This window comes from Meleagris gallopavo, chromosome 9 (genome assembly GCF_905368555.1).
Source record: "Meleagris gallopavo chromosome 9, MGAL_WU_HG_1.1, whole genome shotgun sequence".
In the NCBI taxonomy this organism is placed as follows: Eukaryota; Metazoa; Chordata; class Aves; order Galliformes; family Phasianidae; genus Meleagris; species Meleagris gallopavo.
In genome coordinates, this window is record NC_139412.1 from 9,204,801 (window position 1) to 9,232,656 (window position 27,856).

General features: G+C 44.3%; 1 protein-coding gene across 1 annotated transcript; it reads right to left on the minus strand.

The window, feature by feature from the left end:
* LOC100540701 (sodium/hydrogen exchanger 2-like) lies at positions 1–27,623 on the minus strand. The gene is made up of 12 exons (XM_019618195.3): positions 26,504–27,623; positions 24,729–25,192; positions 24,379–24,629; positions 20,600–20,817; positions 18,256–18,452; positions 13,846–13,935; positions 11,922–11,992; positions 10,808–10,972; positions 9,577–9,691; positions 8,258–8,392; positions 3,304–3,370; positions 1–1,790 (listed from the first exon to the last, which is right to left on the minus strand). The coding sequence occupies exons 1-12, from the start codon at positions 26,775–26,777 to the stop codon at positions 1,675–1,677; spliced, it is 2,163 nt and encodes a 720-aa protein (XP_019473740.1). The 5' UTR covers positions 26,778–27,623; the 3' UTR covers positions 1–1,674.
* Positions 27,624–27,856: the final 233 nt, after the last annotated feature.

Genomic DNA, 27,856 nt, shown 5'->3' on the forward strand with positions numbered 1-27,856 from the left:
TGCCACTTGTTCAGATTAAATCATAGAATCCTAGAATCATTAAGGTTGGAAAAGACCTCTAAGATCATCTAGTCCAACCATCAGCCCACCCCCACCATGCTCACCAAGGATGTCCCTTAGTGCCACGTCCTCACAGCTCTTGAACACCACCAGGGATGGTGACATCCTCACCCCTCTGGTCAGTCTGTGCCAGTGGCAAACTACTCTTTTAGAAAAGAAATTTTTCTTAATATCCAACCTGAACCTTCCCTAGCACAACTTAAAAATGCTCTTGAATTAATTGCAGAGGAAGGGAAGAGAAAGAAAAAACACCAATGATTGCAGTGCCAAACCTGAGCCTTTTGGGTTTGGATAAGAATGCAAAGTCCTGGACACTTACTTACCTTCACCTTCAAGCAAAATGACTCTCATCCTCAGGTGCTATCCTTGCAGCTCTGCACCTGCTTTGCAGCAGGGATTGTGCCTTTTCTGACAGCAGAAGGGATAGGGACCTCTTTCTCTACTTATTAGGACACTAATTCAAGTTTCTTCCAACACTGTCTCAGTAATGGCAGCAGAAAACCTCTCAGAGCCTCTGCAGTCCTGCTCGTGGTGCAGGCATCAACCTTTGCACTGGTTGGTGCCTGCTCTGGAGCAGATGCTGGAGACCCAGCAGCAGTGCTGCAGCACCATGTGAGAGCAGTGACCCTAGGTCAGCAACTGGCCCCTCTCCCCTTCCAGCACTGCTCTTTATGAAAGAGTTTGCACGTTTCCTGCCCCAGAGATCAAAACTGACAGGCTTCTCCATAGGACATTTTATTTTCCAATGTTAATCCTTAAATAAATTTTAAAAGAATATTTGTACTCCTTCTAAAACATCCGTAATAAGTTTCCCTTAAAAGACCCATGTGCAGTTGTGGGATGTTCCCTCTGCTAAGACGCTTCACCTGATCGAACAACACGATTTGACTCAGGAATGCACATGATTAATGCTCACACTGAGGACTCACCAGTTATTGAGGAGCAGTAGAGGTTTTTTGCTCTTTCTGCTGTCATTTCTGCAACATGCTCCACCACTTAATAAAACTCTCCTTGAGATTACAAAGTTTCTCCTAACATATAATCTAAATGCTCCCTGTTTATTCTATCCCTGCTGACTACTGAGAAGACCCAATATCTCATTTTATTAAACATTTTTTCTTGCACTTTCTTGTCTGTGCATCATTTCACAGAATCATAGAATCTCTGCAGTTGGAAGGATCACTAAGATCATCTAATCCAACCACCACTGTGCCTGTGACTACTCTAGATCACATCCCTCAGTGCCACATCTGCACTTTTCTTGAACACGCCCCAGGGATGGTGACTCCACCATCCCCCCGGACAGCCTGTGCCAAAATCCCACCACTTTTTCTGAGAATAAATTTTTCCTAATATCCAATATTTGCCTTTTCCTTGGTTCCCTTTCAAAACACAGTGCTGCACAATGAGAGCATGATGTGATGTGGATCACTCAGAATTTTTTTGCATAGTCCAAGCTGTCCTTTTCAATACGCATCTTATTTACATTAAGAGCAATGGTTATCATTACAAAAAAAAAAAAAAAGAGAGAGAGAGACTCAAAAAAAGAGAAAAAGAAAAGAAAGCAGACTGTATTATGGACGCCTGCAAAGCAGTGAGATGCAGCCAGCAGCATCACATATCCGAAGCCATCTCTTTTCCTGCTCCTTCCTGCTTGCTGCGGGCAGGGATCACACACACAGACTGCGACCGGTTCTGCTTCACAGCCCGAACCTTCTCTGCATCCTCCACTGCAAGAAGAGAAAAGCAGAGGCACGCGTGAGGGATGTTCTCCTTTGTGGGTCAGCAGTAATGAAGCAGTACCAAAAGCCATTGAGATGACCACTGGCTCATTGGGGATGAGCTATGTTGCTGTGAAGATCACTTTTCAATTATGAAACAGAAGACAAAGATCAGCGTCTGGGTAGATGAGGGGAGGAGGAAAAAGCAGAATGTGAGCCCTACTTTGTACCTTGAAATATGCCATGTGTCTGGATCAATGAAACACCATGCCACGTTCTGTCTGGGTGCACACAGGCACGACAGAAGGACTGCAGACCCCTCAGCCCTGTGCCCATGTGTTCCCTGGGGCACAGCTTTGACGAGAGAGAATGTAATAAAAAATAATTAAAAACAACCCAGAATTGCTGTATTTTTGTCACTCTGCTCTGGTTACGCTTATGTTCTTCAAGAACATTTAAACATTTTACAAATGTTTAAACATTTGTAATAAACCCTGGATTAAAACAGATATATCCACAGCAGGTGGCCACGCCACGAACACAGGAATGCCACAGAGTTGTGTTCCTTCTACCTGCTTGTGCAAAGCTGCAGTGAGGCACCTTTGTGCAAATAAAGCACCAGGTATACAAGTCTCTACTTAATGTGTTTGTAGTTAAGAGTTTTAAATAAAGCTGCAAAGAAAGACATTAGAATCAGAATAACATAAAAAATAACGAAAGGAAACAAAGATAATTTCTCTTTTCTTAAATATTTTTCAAGTATAAAACTAATAAAGAAATACCTTGTATACTAACGCTTGACCTAGACCCTCAGTCCAGGTCAGCCCATATTTGGAGGCAGTAAATCACAAAATCATGGAATCATAGAATCAGTGGTGTAGAAAAGACCACTAACTCATCTAGTCCAAGCATCAACCCACGGCTGTGATCACTTCAGACCATGACCCTCAGTGTGACATCTTCCCTCTCCTTGAAAACCTCCAGGGAACCTCCTGCCACCTGGAGGATTGACAAACGTGGCATCTCTCTAATCCTCACCTTACAGACGTGATTGTGCTGATGGGGTTTGCTGAGTACTCAAAGACTCATTGCCCAGTTCCCACGTGCTACATCTCTGGTAGAGATGGAAACTGAATAATGTTGTGATCTCAAGGCTAAAACAAGACCATCCTCTACATTTGGGAAGATGCATTTTACAGCTTTGATCAGTTATACTCCTTGATATTAAGCCATTTGTTTAAAGCGTGAAATCTAAGCTTTCATGCGTCTAAAGAATGAGCTTGTGCATACAAAAACACATGAGGTTCTGAACCACTGGTCCTTCTGTAACAAAGATTCATGACAGTGCTTCTAATGGCGCATTTTAATAATACTCAGCAAACAAACAAACAAAAACACCGAAGATGTTAATTTTCGGAATCCTTTCTGCACAGCATTCCCATCTCAGAGCACTGCCCTCCTTATCCCCAGCTGAGACGTCCCCAGCAGGGCAGGGTGAGAAGGGACCCCCGTCCCCACTTACCGGTGAGGGAGCGGCACAGCCGGGGCTGCACATCGGAGTCACCCCGCGCCAGGGAAGAGCCCTCCTTCTGTGATTAAGGAAGAAAAGTGCTTTAATGCATTTATGAAGATTGCTAGCAAGTCTGTTAATGACACTCATGCTTCATAAACAAGCCATTTGCAATCCCCAAGGACTCTGCTTCCATTTGTTTTACTTTTGCCAAGAAAAACAAAAAGAACTAGTTCTAAAAATAGAGCCAATGCATGGCAGGCATTTCTAAGGGGAAATATTTACAGACACCAATGTGGTTGGGTTGGTGGGAGCTCTCCAGCAGCACAGTGCAGGAGGAGCTGACCAGGATGGGGACACCAAGCCCATAGCCAGGACACAAACACAGCACGAAGGTGGCAGTAAGCCCACCACCACCTTTCTGAAACCAGCAGGTAGCATCGTCCTGCCCACGTAGTTCAGTTTTCCTGTGAACTGGGAATAAGCCTCTTGTGCAGCTGTGATTTGGCAGCCAGGGCCAGGAATCTGGACTGCCAAATAACTCTGGACATCTCCCAACCTGGCTTTCCGTTTTGTTTCCCTTCCCTTTCCCCCCTCCCTTAACAAGGGACCCAATGCCCTCTGCCCATTGTTCACGGTTTTATTGACCATTTTCATGACAATGCCTCCCAGGCTCCACAGCAGCAGCCTGGCTCCCTGGAAAGCCATTCCCAGAGGCATTTAATACTGCTCAGAGCATGCTCCATGAAAGGGCTCTGACATAATTACCAAAGGCAGTATGTCATTTACGCACACGGCTTATGGGCAGCTCCAAATAAGCTCTTTCTGGGGGAGTGCACTTGTGTTTTGGCAGAAGAAAAGAGAGCCAAGTTGCCTGGCTACAGGTGCAAGGATTTTCTGGGTGCTCCACGGTAAATAAAAGCTATCCCGAGTCCCAGAAAACACAGTGCCAGGGTACTTTGTGTTGGCTCCTTGCCTAAATCAAGGCAAGCCTAAAACACACACAGCGCTGAGAGCCAATGTGATGCACAGCCACAGGAAGCAGTGGCTTTCGGGAAGAATTTTGTCCTTAGGCGGAAGAAGGCAAATTTTCTGTTGGAAATAGATAGTGTCTTGGAGTTAATCCTCTGGGCTGCAATTCAGATCTGAAGTCACCTCTCAACCTTGCCAAGATTTTTGAGCCTGGTGTAAATCATCTGACTCGTACGACTGGCTCAGATGGATAATGGTTGTTCGTTCCTTGCTTCTCACCTATTCACTTGGCAAACCCTTGGCATGGTTCTTAGCACCTCACACCACGGTAAAGCCAAAAGATTGACACCTGAAGACAGGGAGGACAAAGGGAGGAAGGGACTGAATCATAGAGTGGTTGGAAGGAACCTCAAGCATCATCATGCTCCAAGCCCCCAGCCACAGGCAGGGCCACCAACCTCCACATTTAATACTAGACCAGGACTGGTCTAGTCAGGAACTGGTGCTGGCTAAGCCAAAGCTGAGCACTGGGCAGGAGGAGATCCACTGCTGGTCCTTGGGCTGGCGGTGGCCTACAGAAGGACACATTTCCATGAAGCCCTTATTTTTGTGTTGGCTGATACAGGAAGAAAGAAATCAGCCCCTAATAAACTATGAGATTAATCTAATTGAGCTACTACAGCTTCATAATTTAATAGCAAAAGAACAATCAATTTCACTAAAAAAGAAAAAGCCCTACATGTTGACAGCCGCTGAGCAGGAAAAGCAGTGATTCTATTGAGCCAAAGGGATTTTTTAATTATTTGCTCAGCTCATAACATGTAATTGGTTGAATGTATAGCAAAAGCTTCCTTTCACATAGGCTGGAAAGGGAAGACAGCCCACACATTGCACCACCGCTGGAGGGTTGCAGGGCCCTTGGCTGGAAGTTTGCTTCTGCTCCTTGTTTTCCAGCTCGGTTTGCAAACACAGTTGTAATGCCTCCATCTTGTGGAGAAATGCAGAATAGAAAAACATGCAGCATAGGGGTGAATGGATTTTGCTGCTGACTCAAAGCCTGGGAGGCCAAACCCTTCTTTCAGGGACTACAAAAAAATGGAGTACGAAATAGATATAAAGTCTCCAATGCCAGCCACCCCAGTCTTCCACTCACAGCTATTTCAAACACCATTTGCTTGTCAATTTGACATGAAATTCTAAATACGAGTGCCTTATTTTTATCCAATAAAAAATTTAAAATACTTAATTTTTTAATAATAAACTGCTTTTTATCAGTGTTTCTTCTTTCTGCTTGCAAATTCCAGTGCTACAAGCTTTTCTCTTACAGTGGGAAGCACTGCCATCACACACCTCCCTACTTCACACTGATATTCTGAGGCTCTTTTAGGATATTATCTCATAACTTTCAGGGATGGTCTTACTTCTATCCAAATTAAAATGAGGCAGATACTCTACAAGATAACAGATAAAAGTGTTGGTCATATCACACCCTCCTGACTTTTTGTTTTAGGTTCAGAGTGCTGCTTTTTGGGCTGAGGCTCACTCTAGTGATGTCGCTCAGCATTTATACCTGCTTTATTTAGACTGGGACAAGGGAGAAGTAGCTATTATAAAGATATGATGAGCACTCCCAGACATCTCCTACGAGCCATAGAATGGCTTAGGTTGGAAGGCCTCTTAAAAGACTGTCTAGTTCCAATCCCTTGCTGTGGGCTGGCTGCCACCCACCAGATCAGGTAGCCCAGGGCTTCATCCAAAGCCTCAGGCATCTTCAGGGATAGGATATCCTCAAATTATAGAATCAAGAACCATTAAGGTTGGAAAAGACCTCTAAGATCATCTAGGCCAACCATCAACCCATCTCCACCATGCCCACTAACCAGACCCTTGGTGCAACATCTATCCTTCCCTTCAACACCTCCAGGAACAGTGACTCCACTTCCTCCCTGGGCAGTCCATTCCAGTGCCTGATCACTCATTCAGAGAAGAAATTTTTCTTACTATCCAGCCTGACCCCTCCCTGACCCATCTTGAGATCACTCCCTCTAGTTCTATCACAAGTTATGTGGGAGAAGAGGCTGACCCCCACCTTGCCACAACCTCTTTTCAGGGAGTCGTAGAGGGCAATGAGGTCTCTCCAAAGTCTCCTTTTCTCCATACTAACAGTCCCAGTTCCCTCAGCCGTTCCCTGTAAGACTTGTGCTCCAGACCCTTCACAGTTCCACTTTCCTTCTCTGGACATGCCGCAGGGCCTTGATGTCTTTCTTATAGTGAGAAGCCCAAAACTGAACACAGCACTCGAGGTGTGGCCTCACCAGTGCCAAACACAGAAGGACAACTGCCTCCCTAGTCCTGCTGGATGTATCTTTTTTTGTATTTCTGACAGCTGCATTGAGTACCAGCTTGGCATTCTGCATTGCACCCAAGTGCTCGTTGTGCACCACTGACAGCAGTGACAAGTCCCATGCATCTGTCTGAAGGGGAATGTTCACCAGAGTATTCTATCCTCTGAAAGGCCAGTTCTAAGTGCTCAAAAAATGAAAATCTTATTGAGGTGCCAGATTTCCTATTTAATATTACTGCTGGGAGCAGCAGAGGGCAGGAATGTGGCAGCACAAGGGTTAACAATCAAATGTCCTTAAAGTACATAATGTGCTCAAAATCAGCGCGAGTTTGATGTTGTTCTTTTGAAGTTTAATTATACCAAATGTTCTACAGGAACATGCCATGTTCTTCCCTATCTATTTTGAATTGTAAGTACCAATCAGCATGCAAATGATCAAATTAAATCTTTTAAGTTGTTTGCAAGAGCCGGAACACCTTTCTGCAAGGAGGGCTGGGAAACAGTAGCATTTGGTGCATCGCTGCAGCTCTCGGCAGGCTCCTTGGTGACTGGCATTTGAACAAAGAAATCAGAATGGAATAAAGCCCGCGGCAGCCTGGAGATCTTGTGCTGCCGTGGAAAATCACTATCTAAATAAAGAAAGATAAAGTATCTCTTTAAAAGGTCACCCTGTTCTCCTCAGTGATGGAGCCTCCAAGAAGGAGGTGAAATTTAGGATGGCTCAGCCATTACTGATGCTGTGCTGGGGAGGTCTGAGGCAAACTGTGGGGGTTTCATTGGATTTCTTGCAGAGGAAGAGTTACAAAGGACTAGAGTAGCCTAGTAGGACTGAGCCCGCTCCTCACATGCTGCTTCTGGACCATTCCACCTTTCCACAGGGAACACTTGCCCAGCTCCTTTCATCAATGGCAGAGGAGCCAGCAGAAGCCACGGGCACACAGACATCACATTCACCTTGCTTCTCCCCTTGCTCAGAATATGAGCTGGCAGGGAGCTATCCCAGCCAACCTGGAATTTGCATGGCTCTCCAGCAATCCAGCATGCAACACTTCCATTTTATTTCCTTTGAGTTTGCCCAGAACTGTAGATGCTTTCAAAAACAAAAAAAAATCACCTCCAAAATAAATAAGAGCACTCACAATAACACTTCTGCCCTTTTAAACAAGGATTTTTAGGGGTCAAAAAACCCCACCAATTTTAAATGTCTGCAGAGCATCTGGAGTGCTGACAATGGATGCACTCAACATCAGCCTGCCACAAAATCTCCCAGAAAAGAAAACATGGGAAAAGTAGATCTCTAAATCTACAGACTGGGGCTCAATTAATAATATTTGCTTAGTCAGTAACTTTCCTGGTATGGGTGGAAGCTTGGGCTTACAAAGAGCTGAATGGTGCTGCACACAGGATGGCTCATTTGTTTGTCAGGAATTGGGTGGGTTTCTTTCCCTACTCATTGGAATGCCATTTTGGATTGAGGAGGACTTTTTCTTTTGATTGCTTTCTTTTTTTTTTTTTTAAGATAAGATTAGTCTATAAAAGAGAAGAGGAGGAAAGAGCCCTTTTCCCTGTTCTTGTGATACCTGCAATCCCTCTGTCACCACGGAGAGCGGTACATGCACTGCTGCTCCGGGCACATCCCCATTCCCTTACCTCCTTCCTGGGGCTGATCCCATCGCTCCCACTTGCATCCAGCCGCAGGCTCCGGCGCTGCAGGATCAGGATCTCCTGGGCCTGCTCCACAGGCTCTGTCTCACCGGGCAGCGTGTGCCTGCTGTACGCTGGGCCCTGCCATGCACCAACAGAGCATTGTGAGCATGGGACAGCTCTCAGTTGTCCCCCAGACACGGGGACATTCAGCCCCAGAGGTGGCCAGAGAGAATCACGGGATCATTAATATTGGAAAAGATCACTAAGATCACTAAGTCCAACCATCAGCCCATCTCCACCACATCCACTAACCATTTCCCTCAGTGCCACATCTCCATATTTCTTAACACCTGCAGGAATGGTGATTCCACCTCCTCCCTGGGCAGCCTGTGCCAGCACCTCACCACTCTCAGAGAAGAAATTTTTCTCATATGCAACCTGAACTTTCACTGGGGCAACTTAAGGCCATTACATCTCACAATTATCTGGGAGAGGAGGTCAACCCCGCCTCGCTACCACGTCCTTTGAGGGAGTTGTGGAGAGCATTCCACCATTTCTAGAGGTTTCTGCCCAGCCTTATCTCATTCTTTCTCTCAGCTCAGCAAAGTGGCAGCAAGGGGGTGTTTGCCTCCGCTGTGCTGAGATGCCCACCCCAGCCACATCCCCAAGGACTCAGTATTTCGTGCATAATCCACAAAACAAAGGCTTAGGTGGATTTTAAGGATAAGGCTTCATGTATCAGCACGTGAGCAGCAATCAGAATCCACCTTCCTAGGCTCTATGTCAAACTTCAGAGGGATTATTTGTGATATATTCTGTAAACAGCAAGTGCTTTTATGTCACTCCTTGATGTACCAGATTCATAGTAAAAATTACAGTATTGGGTTTACTATTTTGCTTTGAGGTCACAGCACACCAGGCTGCAATGGCACAATGATGGGGCACAGGGTGGCTGTAATGCTGCAACCATGCAGCTCTGGTAGTAACCAGGAGCTTTGCAGCAGCTGGATGATCTAACCTGGTGCCTGAGGATCCATGTGCTCCTCTCTTCTCGCTTCTGGTGCTGGGTGCTGATGCCTAAAATACCTCGTGAAATTACAGGCTGACTGGGGGAACCTTTCAAAAGCTGTCATGCTGCAAACAGAAACGTGCCACTGACTTGGAAACTGGATCTGGCTTCACACAGCCAACTATTCTCTGCTCACAAAGCCACATCATTAGTAATTATGTAAATATTCACAACATCTGCTCAGGCTGCTGGGATAACAGAAATAACTTTTGTTATTGGACATATAAAATATGGATGGAGGGAAGGGCTATACCGTTCTCCTGATTCGGTACAAGTTCCTTGCCAGTATTTCCTGTATGTCTTCCAGACCATCCGGACAAAGAGCATCCTCTGATTTCTTCTCTGTGATGACAGTCCTGTCACTGTTACTGCAAAGAAAACCAAAGCACCTTACTTCACCTTACTTCAGGAGGTGCACAGATGGTGTGTCACCAATGCCCAGTATCTCCGTTGAGCACCACAAGTGGGACATGCAGACATGACCAATAGGAAGCCCCTGCAGATGGAGCCCACCCATCCACCAGTCAGTTGTGAATATCTTCCTCCTAATCTTGAAATAGTGTTTATTTTGCATTGGTACAAAGTATGCTGTTTCTTTCTTTGGAACAGCCTGGCAGGGAGAAGCAGAGGAGGCTCAGAAGTTTGTTAAATACCTTCATAATATTCCAGTACTTAAAAGGAGCATATAAAAAAAAAAAAAAAAAAAAAAAGAGAGAGGAACTTTTTACATGGTCTGATAGTGATAGATAAAGGGAAAACGGCTTTAAAATAAAAGAGAGGAGATTCAGATTAAATGCCAGGGGAAAATTCTTTATTCCAATGGCAGTGAGGCCCTGGCACTGCTGCTCAGAATGCTGTGGGTGCCCCATTCCTGCAGGTGCTCAAGGCCAGGTGGGACGGGACCCTGGGCAGTATGAACTGGTGGGGGCAGCCAGCCCATAGCAGGGGTTGAGTCTAGGGAAGCTGTAAGGTCCCTTCCAATCCAAGCATTCTGTGATCCTTTGATTCTATGATAACTGCTCCTTCTGGTGGTAGGGATGTGGACAACGGCAGCCTCTTGGTGTGCAGCACATCAGATTTATCTTTTATTTATTTCGCATGAAACCACAGAGCTGAGCAAGTGCCTTTCCCTTGCAGATAGCACTCCATGAAGGTGACACGTCAGAGACAGTAATCTGGCTATCTGGAATCCAATGCAAACCAAACTTCCACCTAATGTGATTTTGAAGGGCTCTAAAACAAAGCTGATTTCCCCAGCTATATGTCTAATGATGAGGAGGTACTTAAATCTTTCCAGATCTATCTATCTATATTTCTTAAAGGAAGATTTCTTTCCTTGAGAAAATTCGATAATTCTCAGTCATGATTCTTCCCAGCATATGACAGGGGGATAAAACCTATCTGCTGGCTTTCCCAAACAGGGACACAGCTTTATTATAACTTAGTGGCACCCTATTTGTGGAGACAGGCTGGGGAGCACTTACAGCAAGGATGGGTGGGATGGGGCATGGCCCAGCTGCCCTGCTTCTGCCAGCTCGATGGCGTGCTTCCGCTCCAGCTTTTCGTAGAGAAGCACAATGCTTGATTTGGGCTGGTCGTATTCTCGGAGCAGGAACTTCTGCAGATATTTGCTGTTGAAATACTCCAACCTGTTTGAGAACAAAGCAAGGCATTCTTAGCCTCCTGCCCTTTGTTCCCTAACTACTGTGGGTCTGAGCATGCCGGCAGCTTCATGGTCCATAGTTGCCCCATACTCTATTATATTTCATTTCCTGCTTTCCAGAAACCTGTTGCCCAAGAGGCCAGTCCCTACTTATTTCTGTACATAAGCTAAGATATTAAAACATCTTCAAATACAATAAAAACTCCCCCAAAGTGCCAAATTTATTACGAAGGCCAGTAAGTGCTACAAGTACCTACAGTAGCCCCAGGGATACAACAGGATTTAGTGATTTAAACACTTCCAGATGCCCTCTTGAGTTGTTTCTTCCCACTTTCTGCTCAAATGAAGCACAACATTTGGAAAAAATCTTGCTGGTATCAGACAGCGATGCTGCAGCTCAACCACATGGAAACCCACTTGCAAGGAGCAGCAGCAGTGCTTCCTATACCCTCTAGTGGCACTTCCAAGCACTGTCATTTCTAAGAAAATACCCATCAGCTGCCACAATCTGAGCCATTATCATGAAGTCAGCTGTAAACGAATTAAACCAGGTAGATTGTTAGTACTACAGGTTAAGCTATTATTTAAAAATAACAATTTCTTTTACGTGGACAATCTACCATGGCACCCACAGCTCTTGTGTTTCCAGCAAATTTCTTTGGACAAGAGGCAAACACTGTAGACAGGGAGAAAGGAGTCTTTTTAGAGCAAAGACCATGCTTCCTGCAGAGAAGGAGAGAGGCTTTGCTCTGCTCAGCAGCAGTGCCCCAGGAGCCTGGTCTCACCTTGCTGCAGATGGAGGAGCTGCCCCTTCTCATCTGCGCCGTGCCACAAGGATGAATGAGGCTCAGCAGTCACAGCAGAAACTTACAGAATAAGAACCAGACTCATTTTTTTCTACACATGTACACAGCTGTATTTTGGCAAATCCTTACTTGTCTTTCCAGTAATACTGTCCCCAGTGTCCAGATATATCTTCTATGCCAGCCAGCAAGTGATCCAAGAACTAAACAGAAGAGAGGATTTTGCTATACACTGGTTGCATGTATTGCATACGTGATGAACTCTGTCAGCAAACATCAAAAGCCGGCAGACAGAATGGGGGACATATCCAGCAAGGTACACGGCTCTGGTAAACAAGAAGAGGGGCTGTCAGCTTAATTCCCCATTCAGCCCTATACATGTATCCCTTGGTTCTGGAGCACAATGAGAGATTTGGCTGCTTTCTTTCAGGTCTGTGCAAGCAAAGACTAATCGCTGAGGGACGGGGATCTGTTCCTTATGATACGTGCAGGTTGGCTAATGGCTGGCACATCCTGCATACCGGGCCTCAATAATGCTCATACCGTGTGTTTTGAGGACAGCTTGTCTCAGGAGAACAGTATCTTCAGGATATAAACAGAGATAACGTATAAATGAATACTCTATTGAATGATAAGTACTGCCTTCCCCCAGGCACTTCCCACTAAATAAAATCACTGACCATACTGTGCCTTATTCAAAAACATTATTATTTTTTAAAGAATCCTGGACTGGTTGATGAGTGCTCCTGTGAGCACGGGGTGGCACCTCCCAGCCAGAGCTGCACAAACAGGACCCCACGCTGAACGTCCCAGTGTCCCAGCTATGAGGACTGAGAAATGTGAGGACAAAAGCTGCTTCTGGTTCCCTGCATGCCTGCCTTCCAACTATCTGCATTGTTACCTTGTCTATTTAGCTTAATTGGTACATGGCCATTTTCAGCTCACATTTCTCAATAAACACATTTTCAGAGATGATTTACTATTCAGACACTAACAAAAGAAGAAAGTATTCTCTGTTCATTATAGGAAAAGCCTCCTCAGCCTATTGAACTGTTCTGTTAACCTCAGACAAAGCCCTGTAATACAACCTAATTGTGAGGATGCCAAACATTTTATACATGTCCCCAGACCTAACATCTCTATTTCTAGCTACTCAAAAAGAAGACAAAAATATTCCCGAAGGAGACATGCTTATGGAAGTGTGACTGGGCATAAGCAATTAGATTCAGAGCAGTACTTCATACTGGACATGGCGCATCATCAAATTAAACATCCCAGACCACAGTTCTCTATTGGGTTGTAAGTGTCAAACTGAACAAGATCCAGTTGTTCCCCAGATTGCACCGCAGCTGCACTGGGATCCAGCCTTGCTTCCCTTCAGCCATGCAGAGCCCTGGGGAAGGGTGCAGAAATCCCTGCTTTCTCCTGGAGTTGAATCACTCTGCAATGAAGTCTCCGTAAGCAGAAGGGCCAACATCTGGATGGTGTGAGCAAGATGAACCAAACTGCACCTACGGGGACTTCAATGATTCTGTCCAATACAGTGTTTGTCTTACTCTTCCTGGGTTTTGTTTGTTTGTTTTTTAAATATCCAAACTGGTTGTGCTGATGCAGGTGCCCCATCCTTGGAGATGCCCAAGGCCAGGCTGAATGGAGTGCTGGGCAGCCTGACCTGGTAGGGGCAACCACCTCGTGGCAAGGTTGGAACTGTGTATGTTAAGTGATCGTTAAGATTCTTCCAACCCAATCCTTTCTATGATTTTCTGACAAGCTTTTGGGCAAGCGACTATCTTTGTCTGCCATGTTTGTGCATCACCATGTGCAACACTCAACTGAGTGAAAGGTTGCCAGTGCAGTAGATAATAACCCCTTGTTAGAAAGCTGCATAGGACTCTGAATCTGGAAAAGGTCTGACCTGCAGAGGACTCAAGCAAAATCAACAGGAGTTTGCAAGGCTGTAGAGTCCCAGAGGCACACTGCATTGCAGAAGGACTCTAAGCCCACCAGCAAAGCCCTTGAGAAGCTCAAGCCATGTGTTGTTGGATTCCTTACTTACCCGAATGTGAATCTGCTCACCCACCGTGGGAGCACTCTCTCTTTTCCTCTTGACATGCAGCAAGTCTACAAGAGGGCGAATGGTCATTCCCTGCAGCAAAATCACAAAACCAAAAGTCAGGCTTTCTTCACATCAAGCATTCTGGTGGTGCTTGCATTGTCTCTTTTGAAGCAAATTCACAGGAATTTATACAAACCACAGCTACTACAGCCACTGCAGCAAAAGTAACTTTTCTAGTAGAACAAGGCCTGCTGTTTGAGCTAGCACCTCAGTTTTAAGGCAGAATAAAGGAAGCTTTGACAACACTGGAAACCCTGCTATCTGCTAATGTTTGTAAGCCAAACATTTTGTCTGCTTGCAGAAAGCCATAGTCATAGCTTGTCAACAGCAGCTCACATGCAGCCTTTAGATAGGGGTGGCAGAGAGGAGCAATGCTCAGCTCCTCTCACCTACCCTCCAGCATCTCCAAGATCAAAAAATCTCAACCAATAATCTCAAGGTCAAGCCCAAAGTTTGCTATTGCTGTAGTCTACCGGATGGAAAGAGGCTTGAAATGTCCAAAGTTCAAATGCCTGGAGCGATGGCTGTCCTGGAGATGCCTGAGCACACAGCCCCTGTCAGTGGTGGCCCAGACCAGAGTGGGTGACGTCTGCTCACTATTTAAGTGCCACAGATCATTACTTCAATGATCTTTGATCATCAGCCAGTGGCTAAGTTTACTAATCAAAGTATACACCTGGTGGGAAGGTCAAGGGAAGAATTTTAATGTCCTTTAAGCCTTGGAGTGAAACGTTGCAGTAATGCATTTCCTAGTCAGGCTTCCATATGAAACTTCTTTTCTAGGACATGTTTACAATAAGAATAATGGAGCAGTTAATATTTATGACTTCTGAATGTCACAAATGTTGGCACAGAGGAGAGTTGAACGCGTTTTTAATCGTAAAAAAAATTAATGTGCCATTTTAATAGCTAATAGCACCTGAAATGCATAATTATTCAGAGTAAATAAGAAATATATGAAATTTAAAAACAAGGGATATTGCAAAAATGAACTATAGACAATGCAGTTTGGCCTCTTGCCTTCAATGGATAATCAGCCACATTTGTATTCATTTTAAAGTGGTGTTTTGGAGATTTGAGAGCAGGACTCCCAGACTTAGAAGCACCTACATACCCAGATTCCTTTAGGTCCTTCCTCACCATGGGAGAACTATGAGAATCCTCCATGTCCCTCAGGCCACCAGACTGTGTCATGCCTGTAGGTCCCCCATGACCTCCACCCACCAAGGACAGCTTGCCAAAAGAGCACTGCACGATGCTGATGGGAGGCCAACAGTACTCTGGGCTGCACCAGCAGAGGGGTGGGAGGGGGCTGGAATTGAATGGGCTTTAAAGTCCCTTCCAGCACAATATCACAATACAATTCTATGACATGATGGCTATAGCACAGCTCACACAATGGTTTTCTACCAACAGCAATCCAGTAGCTAATGGGTAAATATATTCAGCAAACAAAGAGAAAATACAAAAGACTCTATATGATGATTACATTTGCTAACAATTTCATCAAAGAGGTCAGAGGCCAAAAGGCTGAGAGTGATTTTTAAATGGAAAGTACGGTATTTGGTGTTTAAACCTCACACAGACAGAACAGTGAGTGCCCTCTGTGGCATTCCAGATGAGCCCACAGCTCCTGGAAGGACTCTGGTTGGGTGGCACCGAGCCAGGCCCGCCTGCAAGCACTGAGGACTTGAAAATTGCTCAGCCAACCTTCCCAAAATTATTAACCAAATCTCTGGGGGGAAGGGCCTTATGCAACTGAGTTAGCCCAAAATAGCCACATTTCCTGGCTTATATAAAGCACTGACAGACCCATGTATGGGCAAGCCCAGCTGTTTACACATTGGTTGTTGGTCTGCTTTCCAGACAGTGTGGACAGGATCTCCAAGAAAATGAAGTGGATCTGTGCTCCAACGAGATGCTTTGCTGTCCTTCACCAGCTTCTCCCCTGCTTTCTGTCCCCTACCTTCTGAACAGTCTAAACACAAACTAAGACCCACGCCACTACTGATATCACTGTAAATATATAACAAAAAGACATTACACAAAACAACAGCAGCAAAAAAAAGTCAACAGAAATTGTTTGTAGCCAATATTTCACTTGCTCTTTCCACCCAAAGCAATGTGCAGGATGTGGGGATATCAAAGGTATTTATTTACTCCTCAATCCCACATCCACCGATCTGCTGCAGCAGTGCTCAGACTTCTGGAGTGCTTACATACAAAACCAAGTTGCTGGAGGCTCCCCCTAATACCTGCTTTTTCTTATTATCATTAATATTCTTACTGATGTTTTCCATGCTGTGTTATAACAATACTTTTCAGATTCAGCTTTGCAGCAAGTTCGCTTTCTCCCCACTGTTCTCACAACTGCCCCAGCTGCACGATGCTGCCTGAGCAAAGCTGCTCTGCTCCTACTGAGTGCTGAGCATCCCCACGGGGATCCTGTCCACCTCCCACCCATCAGCATGGGAGTGACATCACCAGCTGAGCTTTGAGGTTACACAAAAGCCCTTTCCTGGTCCTGGAAAGGATTTCCCAAAGCCTCAACAGAATGGAGCTGCTGCCTTAGAACAACCTTTGTCTGAGCCTCAAGAGTGTCTCTGCATGAGCAGACATGCCTAGTGACCGTATCTTTTCAATTTCTGACCCACATTTGCATCTTAAAACTTGTCACCCTTCACCTAGCCACGTTCCCCACCCCCAGGCCCCCGCTGTCTCCTTTCAGCATGCAACAAGGCCCTGAAACCTGCAAGCCCAGCAGCACGTCGCACTCGTTGCAGATATTTTTCAGCTGCTGGCGTGAATTAGGAGGACTAAGGAATGAACACAGCCTCTCCTGCATTGCCGGAGCACCCAGAGCCCACATTGCAGGGTTCAGGGAGGCCAAGCGGAAGGAATCAGCTCTCCCTGGGTGATGCTGAGCCATGGGGCCACTCAGCAGCTGACACCGTGACCCCGTGTCCCAGAGGCCCCGCAGCTGTTCTGCAGCCCTATCCTGGGACGGGGAGGATGGACATCCTACACCAAGGAGCTTTTCCAGCTCCCATCCCACACACTTGAGCCCCACAGGGACCTGTTCACCTCCCCACCATCAGCCCTGCTCCCTTCGGGACCCAACGACCCCAATGTTTCCAGCACGTCCTCGCTGGAACGCGGCAGCAATTTGCAAGGTGAACCAAAAGGTGGTTTTCTGCTGAGAAACCCTGAAAGCAGCCCCAGGGTGACAGGCTCGCTCCTGGGGAGAGAACAGCAGGGGAAGCTTCCACCACTAGATGTCAGAGCAGTGCCTGGCGGAGGGAAGCTGCCCAGCACCTGGAAGGGCGATCCGAGAATGCGAGGAACGGAGCGGTCTGTCAGCAACGAGAGCGGTCCTAGCAGGAACACATCCACAAGCGAAGTCTAGTAGGGAAGGATTTCGATAGGAACTCCTACAGACTTCTATTGGGAGCACACGCTCAGGAATCCCCTGTCGCACCGAAACAAAACCTTCGTGTTGTTGCAAACAACATGCTCATCTGCAGCATCTCATCTGTTAGGGTACAGGGCACCGGCATATTCTGGATCTTTTTGCATTCTCTCAGCAGTTACAGAACACTGCCATAAATAAGTGGACTCAAAGCAGCAGTTTCTGCAAGGGCAAGAAGGTTTCTGTACTGCAACTAAAGAAGCTCTAGGGCAGAATGGGAATGCAGGAAGCAACCGGACTCAAAGATGAATTTAAAAAAAAAAAAAAAGAAAGAAAAATCAGAGGCAAATAAATCAAGTGTCTATGACTTATTTCTTTTGATTTTCCTTGCTTTTATAACAAGTAACACACCCACATTTTTTGCAGCAGAACAGTTAGCGCAAGCCCCTTGCTGCTGAATCATCATAAAATAATTGCAGCTGCTGTGCTGCGTGAACATGAAGACTTCTCAGGTATATGTACAAGACATTTTGATCAGCAACTACTGATGGATGTTGCTTCAACTGTTGGATACCCCAGTAAACTGGGACTCAGTCTTAGAAAATTCCTCCCAATTTCCACCACTGCTGCCCCAATCAGGATGGATCAGATCAGAAATAGGACATGTTGTCAAGGAAAAGGCTACAGCACACGATTTAATTGAACAAAATACAATCAGCCTCACAAATGCATCACACCTTCTGCCTCTTTAAGTAGCAACTTTTTAAACTTTATCCACCTGGACACTGGACACAAAGGGAATTTTAATGACCAGTAAATTCTCATATCCATTAGCTTGTGCACCAGATCTATTGCTTAGTTCTGGTTACTCGTTTAAAAGACAGAAATGGTGTCATTCTCTACATATGCTCATGACAGTCCTTTGGGCTGAGCGCTGTTACCTGTGCGAACACGGTGAAGAGGATCACCACAGTGGTTGCTGCAATGAAGAGCTTCTTTCTGCGGAAGTCAGGAAGCAAGAAGACCAAAGAGAAGCAAATGGCACCTCGGAGCCCCCCGTAGGCAATGATGAATTGGTCCTTGCTGGTGACAGTGTTCACGTGAAATCTGTTCACAAAGAAGGTCAGCACCAGAACCCCTGAAAGCAGGAAAGAAGGCGGAGACACCTCAAACAAAAAGAAATTGGATATATTCCTCATAATATATCCAATATATTAATTTTCTCAAGATGGAATGATATATTCAATAGTAAAACATCACTGAACACTGAGCACTAGGTCAGGCGGGGTACCTTCCCAATGCCATTGGAACCCCAGAGCCCTGGAGAAGGGCTTTTCTTCCAGCCTCAGTCATTCCTGGCTTGGGGAAATACAACAAACAAAATACAGCAAATGAAGTAAGAGATTTATACTGCTCAACTTCAAGACCATGTAGGGTGACAGCAGTTGATGTAATTTTCAGTCATCTGCAAATACAAGACAGATGCAGAAATATACAAAAAGTCTGGCCTTAAAGCTCTGAGCTGTGATCTTAATGCCAACTGATAGGACAAACATTTTATTTCTTGAAGATTAACAGCCATGAAGATCAATGGGAAGCCTCATTCAGGGTGACACATGCAGGATGATTTTCAGCCTTAGTTTGTGCGTTCTTATTTAATTCAGGGGGACCTTGAATATAAAGAGTGCTTTCTTTGCTGGTTGCACTGAGTCCTCCTCTAATGTATGGTGTAATTTGAGTGCAATCACAATGGCTGTGTTGAGAGAGCCGGAGGATTTTGCCAGGTGCTTTGTAACATTACTACGTTCCTTACCTCTTGCAATGAAGAATTTCCCAACTAAATAGAAGTCAAAATAACTCAGAACTTCTTTTCATCTAAGCAAATAACTTAAAAGAAAAAAAATATTGAATCATAATAAAAGATTTCAACGTGTGCACAACCAATAACTGTGTTTCTAAGTACATTTACAGTGCAGTTATTAAAACAAACCTTGGCATGTATTAGCAGCAAATAAAACAGATTCTGCTACGTCTTGCTAATCATGGCTTAGCCTATTTAAGCAATTTCTTGAAGTGCCTATCAAATTTGAGTTCAAGTAAATTACCATTCTGTTTGACTCAGTGGTTTGTAAACATAAATCCCATTGAATGTTTTGTAGCTATCAAGTCTTTGCCAAAACATGTGCTCTGCTGTATCTGCAGATATTGTTAACATATAAAAACATTCATAGATAAGGAAGATGTAGAGTCCCCTCCATGGAGCTCCTGGGCAGCCCGCTGACCCTGCTCAGCAGGCTGGGTGGACCAAACAGGGACAACAGCAGCTGATAAGCTGCAGCTTGCCTTGAACAGCTCATTTTCTGTGCCTTGGAGACCAGCTCTCAAACTGTTTCAGGATATCATTCTCCTACTAGCATTTCACAGTCATTCCCACAGAGGGAGAAGACAGTGAAGTGTTGTTTCATATTTACTTTTCATGTCACAATACGAAGATTTGTTCTTTATATAATCCCAAACAAACAACAAAAAAATAGCAGGATGTTACTACATCCATAGCTACTTATATTCCTAAACATGGTAATTAAATCTTTGTTATACAAGTATCCTCATATTTTTGCCTTTTACCTCCACTTTAGGTCCTAGTTCTCATCTACCCACAAATAATCTGCGTAAACCATCTCCAGGGACAGCTGTCCAACCGTTCCTCCAGCTTTCCATTTAAGGATACTGCTGTACACAGAAGTTCTTATGAATTAAATCCCCTAAATCTCTGCAATTTAGGATATGCAGCCAAAGGCCCTGGGGTTTTACACAGCCCTGATCCCAGGGTCTATGCTTACACTCTATCTCCAACTGTGAAGATAGCAAGGGACCATGACACACTGAAATGGAAGAGGAGATCAGGATAATCAAAGAAGGGCCTAGGACAGATGGATCTATAAACTAGGTATCACAAGAATTTCTATTTAGCACCAGTGCTGTCTGTGGTGATTGCACAGACCAGGAAATTGCAGTAGGGTGACTGACTTGCTTTTAAGCCCCACAGCAGTGCTGGAGGGCTGCAGCCCATTTCAGCCCTTGTCCTTATTCATGGCAGAGGAGTTGGATTAGGTGATCATTAAGGGTCCCTTCCAACTCAAATGATTCTATGATTCATATCTGTTATAACCATACATGGGGAAACTGGAGAGGTAATAGCAGGGGCAGAAGCATTCTCTCATTTAACAGAATCATAAAGTTCTATTCAAACAACAACCACAACAAAAGAGCATCATTTCACCATACCTAGCGCTCTCCAAACCAGACAGAAAATGACAGTGAAGAAAATATATGGCCAGTTCCACTCGTGATTTTCTCCAATGGTAGACACTCCAAGAAAGATGAAGATGAGGGTATCACTAACACTGCTCCACATCTTCATGAAGTATTTGACCGTGGTGTGAGACTTCAGAGAGATGTTGGCCTCCACGTAACGTTTCATGCCCATGGCACAAGCAATGATGCTGGAAAAATTAAAATGAAACATTTTTCTTCATAAAAGCACAACATGACAAATTATTATTTGAAGAAAAAAATATCAGCTTTATCAAGTGTCAGATGTTTACTAGCTAGTGATTCACTTCCTACAGCCCACTAACATCAGCAGGACAATCAAGACTATAAGTAAGTAAGATACTATATAGGTTGACCAGACTGCCCAAATATTTTCACAGATAAACAACTTCATTCACTGCTGTTGTATCACACATTTCCCATCACCGTACCTTGCTCTCAGCATTCTAACTCAAAACATCTGGGCAGAAGAGTTTAATTCCTAGGAGCTGCTTTCCTGAATGGGAAAAAGACATTTGAGAGGAAGGGTGAGTACTATGTGCAGATAGGACTATTTTTAAGTGTTTGCTATGTGGTCACTACAGGAGTCTCTCGTAGGACTCGAAGTCACAGTAGCTTAAGAGCAGCTTGAAGGGAAACACAAACACAAAACATACCTCACTCTGTATATTTCTAAGTCCATCCAGAGTTGTCCATTCTTTGGACGTAGCTAGGAAGCCATCCAATATGCAACCAAAAAACAACAAAATGCTCGAGCGGTAAAAAGAATCTTAATGAACGCTCATCAGGCTGCACAATGAGCCAAGAAATGGCTTCATTGCTCTTCCTAAGTAAATTAGAGAGAGTTGCTGGAGTTGGAACATTTGACTTCCTTGTATCATGTACCCAAGGTCACTTCGGAAGCACACAGCACCAATTAAAACTCTGCCTTGCAATTTTTCATGGCTAATTGGTTCTTTAAGTTACAGGGTACATGTGGTTTGTCTAATTCATCAGCTTTACAAATCAATACATATTCAGGCCAGCAGTCTTAGAAGGTCATAGCAACTGGGCGCTCAAAGAGTCAAAGCTCCATTTTTTATATTTTAACCGAGACAGAAAAAAATTTGTTCTAAAAGCAGTACCACAAGTGGTAAAATGGTTTTACATTTCTGAGATCTGATTTTCCCTGGCACTTGGTAAGGCCATACTTATCGATGACAAATTCCCTTCTCAGGAGATTTCATGATAACTCCGCTGTTCTTCTTCACCTGAAGTACTGAAAAAGTCTTTTTCAGATGAAGATGCACTTCTACCCACTGTGAGTTGCTGATTACTTGACTTGGCATTCAAACAAATGACAACAGCAAATACAGATGTTTCCTTTTCTTTCGTCTCAAAATAATTATTCGTTTTCCCCCACTGCTAATCAGAAATAAAACTGGAGTTAAGGGAAGGACCAGGAGAAAAGGTGCAGGACATGGAAGGTCAGACATAGAAATGCCACCACGTTCTCACTGGGGAAGGAGAGCCTGTTTTACCTGACACAACATTCAAAAATCCCCTTTTCATCCAGTATCCGAGTTTATATCTTCCATCTAATAAGAAAAATGTATCACTATTTAAAAATATTCCAAAATTGAACTTTTTGATCTATCCCTGTCAGACCGATCCACTTTGCCTTAAAGTGCAGCAAAATAAAGTAATTTTTCAGTTGCTGTATCTGCCTCAATAAAGAGAGAATAAAACAGTTCCAACTAAGAACTAAGAAACCCAACACGGATTTATGGGCAACCAATTTCCAGAGCCATGGTTTAGAAATCCTTCTTGGAAAAAAGGATATGGGTTCACATCATTCACAAAGAAAAAATTTGATCTGTTTTTTCCTCACATCTTCAAAAGATGGGCACTGCCACTGGGACAAGGAGAAAAAAGTATGTGTGTGTGTATATATATATATATATATATATATGTATATATAAATGTATATGAATGTATGTATATATAGCTAAAAAACATTAGCAGAAAAGTTTAGCAGATTGAGTTGCACTCAAAAGGTTTTTGGACTACGTAGAATGTATTTATTTATTTTTGCAATCAGATTATTTTTCAAAGAAACAACTGCCAAGGTCTGTTTCTCATAACACAGTATTCCCTGATCACCAATGAATTGTTTGAAATCAAGATATATAGAAGAGGCATTTATAATTTGGCAATTGTAAGACTGGTATTGCAGGAATCAGCTGCCTTTGCAATTGTTTTGCTTTAGAAACAATACATTATTCAAAAGAATAGAAAATGGGTTCCATAATGGGTACAGTAGATTTTGATTGATAGAAAGAGACACCATTAGGATTGAATGTTTTCTGCTCCGTAATGATTATGCAGCACATTTATTTCACTGTTCTGTCTTTTGCTCCTATAAATAGGTTTTCTCTTACCTATTCCCAGAGCTAGAATTTTTGTCAGTAATGCCAGAATATTGCTTGTATTAACTGTTCAAAGAACAAGATCTGCAAGATATACAGGAATAGTTTATAGCCAAAGAAGTATCATTAGTTTTAAAGCACTCCTGTATCTAGCTGGTACTTGACCTAAATTTCTTATTTTCTTTTTATCTCATTATCAGATTTACAGTTGCTTACACTGTAGCTATCAATGGAGCCTTAGTACACTTTATAGTCTTTAGAGAAATATTAAATGGTCAGTTGTGATCCTCAGCAGCAGCTGACTTAGTTCAAGTTGTAGAACTAAGCAACAAATATCAGCCCACAGAAATCAGAAAGACTGAATCACCCATGCTTTGTTTTTAATCTGTCTTTGCTTTCCAAGGCAAGGCTTCTGCTACCGCTAGGATTATCAGATTTATTTATTTTTCTCAGCCCAGCTCCTCAGGTGAAATTCACAATGAGGTAAGCACAAAGTCAATCATCAATGTATGGAACTAACTGTGCTCTATGAAACTGCAAACAGTTTGGGTTTAGTACTTTTGAAACCTTGCTCTCTGACAAACTTGGCTGAATTTGGTCAGAAGATTTCAAATGTCATTAGAATCAGGGAGGTGATGGATGGGCCCACCCACACCAAGTACAGAAGTGCAAGACAAGCACATGAGCTTTGGCTGAAATCTTTTGGAGGTCAGTCAGAACCTCCAAGTCAAATACCCAGGCAGAAGTTTCCATTAGAGCCCTCCTCTCTCACACAGAAGGCAAATTTCCAGGCTTCAGCTCTATAAGGGATGAATAGCTACCACCCATCACTTTCCTGTGCCACCACCAGGTCTGCTTTCAGCACGCCTCTGGATACCAAGCCCCAGATGCCAACTGGTAAGGCACAATCAGGGATGAAGATAGAACAGCCTTGCTGTAAACCTAACGACCACATTTTTCTGAGGTCATGAGGATTTGATTAAAGAATCCTTGCTGTTTTTCAAATGTTGGTTTTGGCTGGGCCTAACCCCTACAGGGCTCAAGTAACCATTCCTCAATAGCTTACTTAAATGAACTGGACATTCAAAATTTGCCCAGCGCTAGTGATCAGGATTGCTTGTGAGCTGCAGATAGTACTGTTTATGTGCAGTAGTGTAATGTGTGCAATGGGGTTACACCTCTCAGCAATTTCATAGATTTTCCTACTTCCTATTCGCTGTCATAGACAGATCTGCAGCTAACTTTAAAACAATTTTTTGATACCTGTTAGCAAATACAACCAAAAATCCTTCTTAGAGAAACGAGATGCTGGGGCACACTTACGCCACAATGCCAGAGAGGTGAAACATCTCTGCGGTGAGGTAGGAAAGGTAACTGTACAGGAAGACAAAGAGCGGCTCGATGACACGGATGTCCTTGGTGAATCGCGTGGTAAAGGCAGAGGTCATCCCAAAGGTAAGACCTACCAACACTCCCCCAATCCCAACCACAAAGAATTTTCCAACTCCGGCGAACACATCCACCGTTTTGATGGCTGGCATTTCACAGAATGATCGAAATAGCTTGTAGAGCACCTGGGTGAAAAAGGGAAAAACAACCATTAACAAAATCATCACCAGACATTGCCACCCTTCCTCTGGACACCAGGCGCTCTCGCAGAGCCTGCTCCTCACCACGGTCACCGCGTCATTCAGGAGCGACTCGCCAAAGACCAGGATGTGCAGCTTCTCGTTGACGTGGATCTCCTCAAACACTGCCAGCACGGCCACGGGGTCAACCGCTGCAATCAGGCTGCCAAAGAGCAGGTTGTGGAGCAGCGACACGTCCCGCAGCCCAAAAGCTCTCACTTGGCAGATGCCATAGAGCGAAAAGCCGATCCCAAACACGTTCCATATTGTCCCCACCACCGCGTAGAGGAGAATGGTGCCGATGTTCTCAAAAAAAGGGCGGCTGGGCATGAAGTACCCTGCGTCAAGGACGATGGGTGGCAGCAGGTAGAGGAAGAAGATATCGCTGTCCATGACAGGAGGTGACTTATCGTTCAGGCCGTAGATGATGCCCCCCATGATGAGTCCCACAAATATCAATAAACAGCTTTCTGGGACCACAGAAGGCAGCTTGTTGTAGAGGTGAAATGCTGGAAGGGGATGAACAGAAAAAAATCTCTGTTATCACCCAAACTGGCCAAGGAAAACCAGGTACCCCTTGAGGTGAGGAAGCTTCACCAGCTCCTACCTTCAGCAGGCTGCACTTTGGAATACTGATAATAAATCAAAGCAAATAAACAATGATAATAAATTATGTTACTAAGGTAAAGCTGCCCCACCAGAAACTAGCTAAGAAATCTAAAAGATATCAAACTTTCAGTCTGCAATTCCTCATACCTAAAAATACACCTTTAATGTTATGCTAATACACAAAGAGAAAATAAACTAAATCATCTGTGTAAGTAAAAATGCTTCTGGGATAATGTAATCTAGTTAGCATGCCAACTTTAGCACTAAGAGCATAAACAGCAACTGCTTATTTTAACCACAATACAGATTCCATACATACAAAAAGATTAAGAAAAAAAAGAATCTCATTTATTAAATAGTATGAAAACTGTCACCACTTGTAACTATCAACACAAAATTAAAGGTAACATGGGAAAAAAGATCAAGCAATCAATCAGACCAGCCTTGTGCAACACCCAGTGTTTGCTAGAGAGAAATCCTGGCAAGCACCATAAGTACTAGATGTAGGTTATTAAAAGTAAGAAGGAAATTGAAACAAATTAAACTGGAACAGGAATAACAACATTAAAAAAATGTGATGATTATTATTTCTTTATATTTAATGATGGAGCTGAGACCTCATTCCATGAGATGCAGAAACAGCAAAAAGAAAAGACCATTTCTATCTGAAAGAAATGAAATTCTGATCAAAATGAATCTCAGAGACTTTTCCTTTCTGAAGGAAAAGGTGGTAAAATAACTTATATGGCAGGAATTCCACAGAAGTGATTACAATTCCTGTGTGGGGGACAAATAAAGAATATATAAATTCCACCCTCTCCTATCCAGTCCTGCAGATGAATACACATCTGCTTGCCTTACGCATTTCCTTTGGTTTTATCTGGCTCACAGGAATTTCACAGCAGCTGAATATGCTCCACGAAGGGCACAGCGGCCACTTGCAAGTCTGATTAGCATTACACACAGGTACATTTGCAGAGCTCAGGATTCAGCAGAAAGTACATCTGCCACGTAACATGCGTATCTGATGTACAATGTGCCACGTTACCTCCAGCCCCAGCATCGCCTGTTTCACCCCAAACAGCTCTGAATTCCAAAGACAAACCCCAACCTGTCCTGTTTCCTCCGATCCTACTCATAAAGGCTATCTTAGGAAAGAACAGCCCCTCCCTGCCGGCCCCATCCCTCCTCACCTTCCCAAGGTACCTCACCTATTTTGGCCAAGGATGCAAGCATGATCCAGAGCGTGATTTCAAAGGGGACTTGGACATGCTGATAATCCAGAGAGAAAAACGTGTGCTCCATGGACGCATTGCCCTGTGCTTCCTCAGCAGCCCAGCTGCCATTCTCTGCCACCGGAGAACCGTGCAGGGCTCCGACCCCGGCGGCTTGCAGGAAGGAGGAAAGCAGGACAGCCAGGACAGTGGTCGTGCCCTTGCTCCCTGCCCTCTGCCTCTCCATTAGCCCCAGGGATGTCCACTGCATGTATTTGGTCGCAGCTGCTCCTGTTCTCGCCACAGAGCTCAGCCCTCAGCCTGCTCTCCTCCCTGTCCATCAGCTCCCGGATGGGAGACCTGCTGGACATCCGTGCTCTTCAGGGCCACGTGCCCAAATGGGCCGACCCTTCAGCTGCCTGGTGCACCAGCTGCGGACCTCTGCAGCTCCTACATGGCACAGCAGCAGCCAGAAGCGGGCCCACCTACTGCATTTCACCAGACTCCTCATCTGTAGCCCAACACTGGCGGCAACGCTGCTGATAATCACCAATTCCAGTTAGTTATTCAAAGCAGTCATCCTTCTTGTGCTGAGTACAGAGCTGTGCTGGATGGATGGATGGAGGACACCTGAAAAAGAATAAATTTAACCAATTTCTTCAAGCTTCTTCCTACAGCAAGAGCCAGGAGAAGTTATCTTTATTTCTCTTTGCTGCTTGAAAATGGCACTGAAAATTTAGTAAAGTTGGTTAGAAAAGCTGGACACACAGACAGACAGCAAAACCCATCCGACCTCCTTGTGCTGGAATGGCTTTGGGCTACGCAGAGGGACACACAGAGTTCTGGTCTTAGGGGTTCTCAACAACCCCCAAACACCAACTGCTCACATAAAGCCAAATGCTAATTTGGGGAAAGACTTTTCAAAAGAATTAGATATAGGAATATCAAAGAGGGGAAAAAAAAACAAACAAACACCAACATATTGGGTCAAATTCCTCCATTGTGGAGTTTCATTTAAGTTAATAATGCTTCAGTAGGGATGAATCGAGTCCAAAGCACATATGTAATTAAAACAGAGGCCCCAGGCTGTTGCTAGACTGATCGATGGTCTCTTTGCTTCTCTGCAGCTGCCTAAATGACACCAAAATTGAGCTGCCAGCAAGATGCTGGTGACCCACTTTTCTGCAGGAAGCCAGAACCCATCATACAGACACACACCCACAGCTCTCAGCATCCTATGAGCTGCTTCTGATCTGACTTGTAGGGAGGAAGATAAACTTTGGGGTACAAGGGAGATTCAGTGAAGTTCTCTAACATTAACTATTCTAAGTCACCACTGTTAATGTGTAT